Source organism: Helianthus annuus, chromosome 3 (assembly GCF_002127325.2).
Source record: "Helianthus annuus cultivar XRQ/B chromosome 3, HanXRQr2.0-SUNRISE, whole genome shotgun sequence".
Classification (NCBI taxonomy): domain Eukaryota; kingdom Viridiplantae; phylum Streptophyta; class Magnoliopsida; order Asterales; family Asteraceae; genus Helianthus; species Helianthus annuus.
Window position 1 is genome coordinate 64,165,131 of NC_035435.2, and position 4,294 is coordinate 64,169,424.

The window sequence follows — 4,294 nt, forward strand, 5'->3', positions numbered from 1 at the left end:
TACTGGGATAACTACGGTTTCTTGAGTAGGACTTTTCTTGAGATTTGACACGTGAAACATGTCGTGTACACTGCTCCGTTCTTCTGGTAGTTCTAACTTGTATGCAACAGTTCCGATCTTTTCCAGGATTATGAAGGGTCCAATGTAACGTGGGTTCAACTTTCCACGTTTACCAAATCTTACTACGCCCTTCCAAGGCGAGACTTTTAACAATACCATGTCTCCGACCTCGAAAGCTAATGGTTTGCGTCGTTTGTCGGCGTAGCTCTTTTGTCTATCGCGAGCCATCTTGATACGGTCTCGTATCTGCATGATCTTGTCTGAGGTTTCCTGGACCAAATCCGGGCCAATGAATTGTTTATTCCCGGTCTCCGCCCAACATAGCATGGACCGACACTTTCGTCCATATAATGCTTCAAACGGGGCGGCCTGGATGCTAGTGTGATAACTATTATTGTACGAGAACTCCACTAAGGGCAAGTGAGTATCCCAGTTTCCACCAAAATCCATCACACAAGCACGTAACATGTCCTCCACAGTTTGTATCGTTCGTTAACTTTGGCCGTCCGTTTGAGGGTGAAAGGCCGTACTAAGATTCAGTTGTGATCCAAAGGCCTTTTGGAATGATTGCCATATTCTTGACACGAATCGACCATCGCGGTCTGATATAATAGAAACAGGCACTCCATGTCGTGCCACAATCTCCTTGATATATATTTCGGCCAGTTTCTTAGTGCTATCCTTCTCACTGATCGGTAGAAAATGTGCGGACTTTGTAAGTCGATCTACAATTACCCAAATCATATCATGGCCTCTCAAGGTTCGGGGTAACTTAGTAATGAAGTCCATTGAGATTTGTTCCCATCTCCATACGGGAATTTCAGGTTGTTGTAGCAAACCCGAAGGCTTTTGATATTCCGCCTTAACCTTGGCGCATGTAAGGCATTTCCCAACATAAGCAGCAATGTCGCTTTTAAGCTTAGGCCACCAATAAAATTCTTTTAAATCTTGGTACATCTTATCCGAACCCGGATGTATAGAGTACCTTGACTTGTGTGCTTCACCTAAAATAATTGTTCGTAGTTCACCAAAGAACGGGACCCAAATTCGTCCCATAAAGTACAGTGTTCCATCCTCCTTTGGCACTAATTGTGCCTCCATTCCTTGTAAGGATTCGGCTGGTATATTTTTTGGTTTAAGCGCCTCTTGTTGAGCATCATGAATCCGAGAAATAAGATCATTATGTACGGTCATCTCCAAGGCTCGCACCCTTAGAGGTTTAATACGTTCCTTGCGGCTCAGGGCGTCCGCCACAACGTTCGCCTTGCCCGGATGATACTTTATCTCACAATCATAATCGTTGAATAACTCGACCCATCGTCGTTGCCGCATATTTAAATCTTTCTGATCGAATATCTGCTGCAAACTCTTGTGATCTGTGAAGATTGTACAACGAGTACCATATAAGTAGTGACGCCAGATCTTTAACGCGAAAACCACCGCACCTAGCTCCAGATCGTGCGTGGTGTAATTTTTCTCATGCACCTTTAATTGACGAGATGCGTACGCAATGACTTTGTCCCGTTGCATCAACACACAACCAAGACCTTGACGCGATGCATCACAATAAACCATGAAGTCATCGGTACCGTCGGGTAAGGCTAAAATAGGCGCGTCACAAAGTTTATCCTTCAGCAGTTGAAAAGCTGCCTCTTGTTTCTCTCCCCAATCAAATTTCTTGTCCTTTTGTGTTAGGGACGTTAGCGGTTGAGCAATTTTTGAAAAGTTCTCTAGGAATCGTCTATAATAGCCCGCTAATCCCAAAAACTGTCGTATCTCGGTAGGGGTTCTAGGCGCTTCCCAATTCTTAATTGCCTCAATCTTTGCCGGGTCGACATGAATTCCCTTCTCATTTACAACATGACCTAGGAATTGTACCTCGCGAATCCAAAATTCACACTTCGAAAACTTCGCATACAATTGTTCCTTTCTCAAGAGCTCCAAAATAGCTCGCAAATGTTGCTCGTGTTCCTCCTTGGTTCACGAGTATATTAGGATATCGTCAATAAACACAATCACGAACTTGTCCAAATACGGCTTACACACACGGTTCATGAGGTCCATGAACACCGCAGGTGCATTGGTTAAGCCGAACGGCATAACAAGAAACTCGTAATGTCCGTAACGAGTCCTAAAAGCCGTTTTGGGGATACTTTCTTCCTGTATTCCCAACTGATGGTAACCCGACCTCAGATCGATCTTGGAGTAGTAGCTTGAACCTTGTAGTTGATCGAATAAGTCGTCGATTCTCGGTAAGGGATATCGGTTCTTGATGGTCAGCTTGTTTAACTCCCTATAATCAATGCACATGCGAAAGCTGCCGTCTTTCTTTTTAACAAATAATACCGGAGCTCCCCAAGGTGAGAAACTCGGTCTAATAAATCCTTTATCTAGCAGCTCTTGCAGCTGAGTAGATAACTCCTGCATTTCAGACGGAGCTAACCGATATGGTGATTTCGCCACTGGTGCCGCTCCTGGCACCAAATCAATTCGAAACTCCACTTGACGTTGTGGAGGTAGTCCAGGCAAGTCTTCTGGGAAGACTTCTGGAAATTATTTCACGATAGGGATGTCTTCTAGCTTCGGCTCTTTGGTTTCCTTATCGACTATGTGGGCGAGGAAGGCTATACAGCCTTTTCGAATACACTTTTGCGCCTTCATGCAATTTATGATCCGTAGAGGTTCCTCGCGTTTCTCCCCATGAATTATAAGTGTTTCTTCATTCGGTAGTGGGATGCGGATGGTCTTCTCGTGACAGACCACTTCTGCCCGGTTGTCGGATAACCAATCCATTCCAACAACCGCATCAAAGCTACCCAGATCAACGGGTAAAAGATCGATAGAAAATTTTCGCTCCCCAAGCTCGAGTGTACAACCCTTGATAACCTCATCCGCTTCGACTAATTTTCCATTCGCCAATTCTATAGAATACGGGACGTCTAATTTACTCGAATCTAGACTAAGTATGTTCTTAAATTCTACAGATATAAAACTAAAGTCGGCGCCAGTGTCAAACAGAATGGATGCAACGTGTTGATTTATAGGGAACATACCCGTAACTACATTCGGGTCCTGACGCGCTTCACGTGCTCCAATCGTGAAGACTCTTCCACGGGCTTGATTTTCTTTAGGACAATCCTTCAAAAAGTGCCCTAAGTCTCCGCAGCCAAAACAACCTTGGCCTCGTCCATTACCATTTCTACCTTGGTTGTTGTTGCTATTATTTCCGCCCTGATTGTTGTTGTTGTTTCCTCCTCGGTTTGCATTTCTTCCTCCAGTTCCTACCCAACATGTTTCTTTGTTGTGCCCCTCATTTCCACATTTGTCACACTTAGCTCTCGGACATCGACCATTGTTGTGAAGCTTGCACTTATCACACTTATGCTTGGAACCCAAATACCCTTTACCACTAGCCTCATTAGTGGCTCCATAAGCTTTAGTACCACAAGTTGGGTTCACTTCCCTTCGTTTGTTCGCATTCCAGTTGTCGTTGTTTGCTTGAGTGCCTTTCTTTAAGTTTGAAAACTTTCTCTTGTTGTCGCTTGAAGACTCCACATGAGTCTCTTTTTTGTTAGAGCCTGGCTTTGAAAACTTGTTTAAACGAAGAGCCTCCTCGGTGAGGGCGACAGCCAAGTCGATCGCCTCGCTGATTGTAGGGGGCTTGGAAGAAGTAACCATGCTTAGAATTTAGGGAGCAAGTCCCTAGATAAACCTCTCAATCCGCTTAAATTCAGGGTCCACTAAGTAGGGAACAACCCTTGACAAGTCGTGGAAGTGTTGTATATACCCAGCAATATCAGATCCGATCATTCTTAAATTCCAAAACTCGGTCTCAAGTTTCTGAATCTCCACCCTAGAACAGTACTTCTTTCTCATTAGTTCCTTGAGCTCGTCCCAGCTCATAGCATACGCAGCAGTTTCTCCTTTAGTCTGAACCTGTAGGTTCCACCATGAAAGCGCCCCATCCAAGAATAGCTCGGAGATATAGGTGACCCTTTGTTCAGGAAGGCATTTGCTCATTCTTAGGACTGAGTCTGTCATCTCGGTCCAGCGCACAAACGCTACGGCACCGCCTGTGCCATCGAAGTTCAGCAGTTTGCAGTCCAAAACTGCTTGTATGTGCAACCGGCAGGGGGATTGTTTCCTGATGTACCACCGCTTTGCTCGGAGCGGTTGGCTTCGTACTGTGCAATCGCCTGAGAGATGCGATCATTCAGTTCGGCTTCTGTTCTCG

At 45.0% G+C, this 4,294-nt stretch overlaps 1 protein-coding gene across 1 annotated transcript; it reads right to left on the minus strand.

Moving 5' to 3' along the window:
* Positions 1 to 2,613: 2,613 nt before the first annotated feature.
* Positions 2,614 to 3,738, minus strand: LOC110931836. The gene has a single exon (XM_022175209.1). It carries the CDS (start codon positions 3,736 to 3,738, stop codon positions 2,614 to 2,616), a length of 1,125 nt encoding a protein of 374 aa, XP_022030901.1.
* Positions 3,739 to 4,294: the final 556 nt, after the last annotated feature.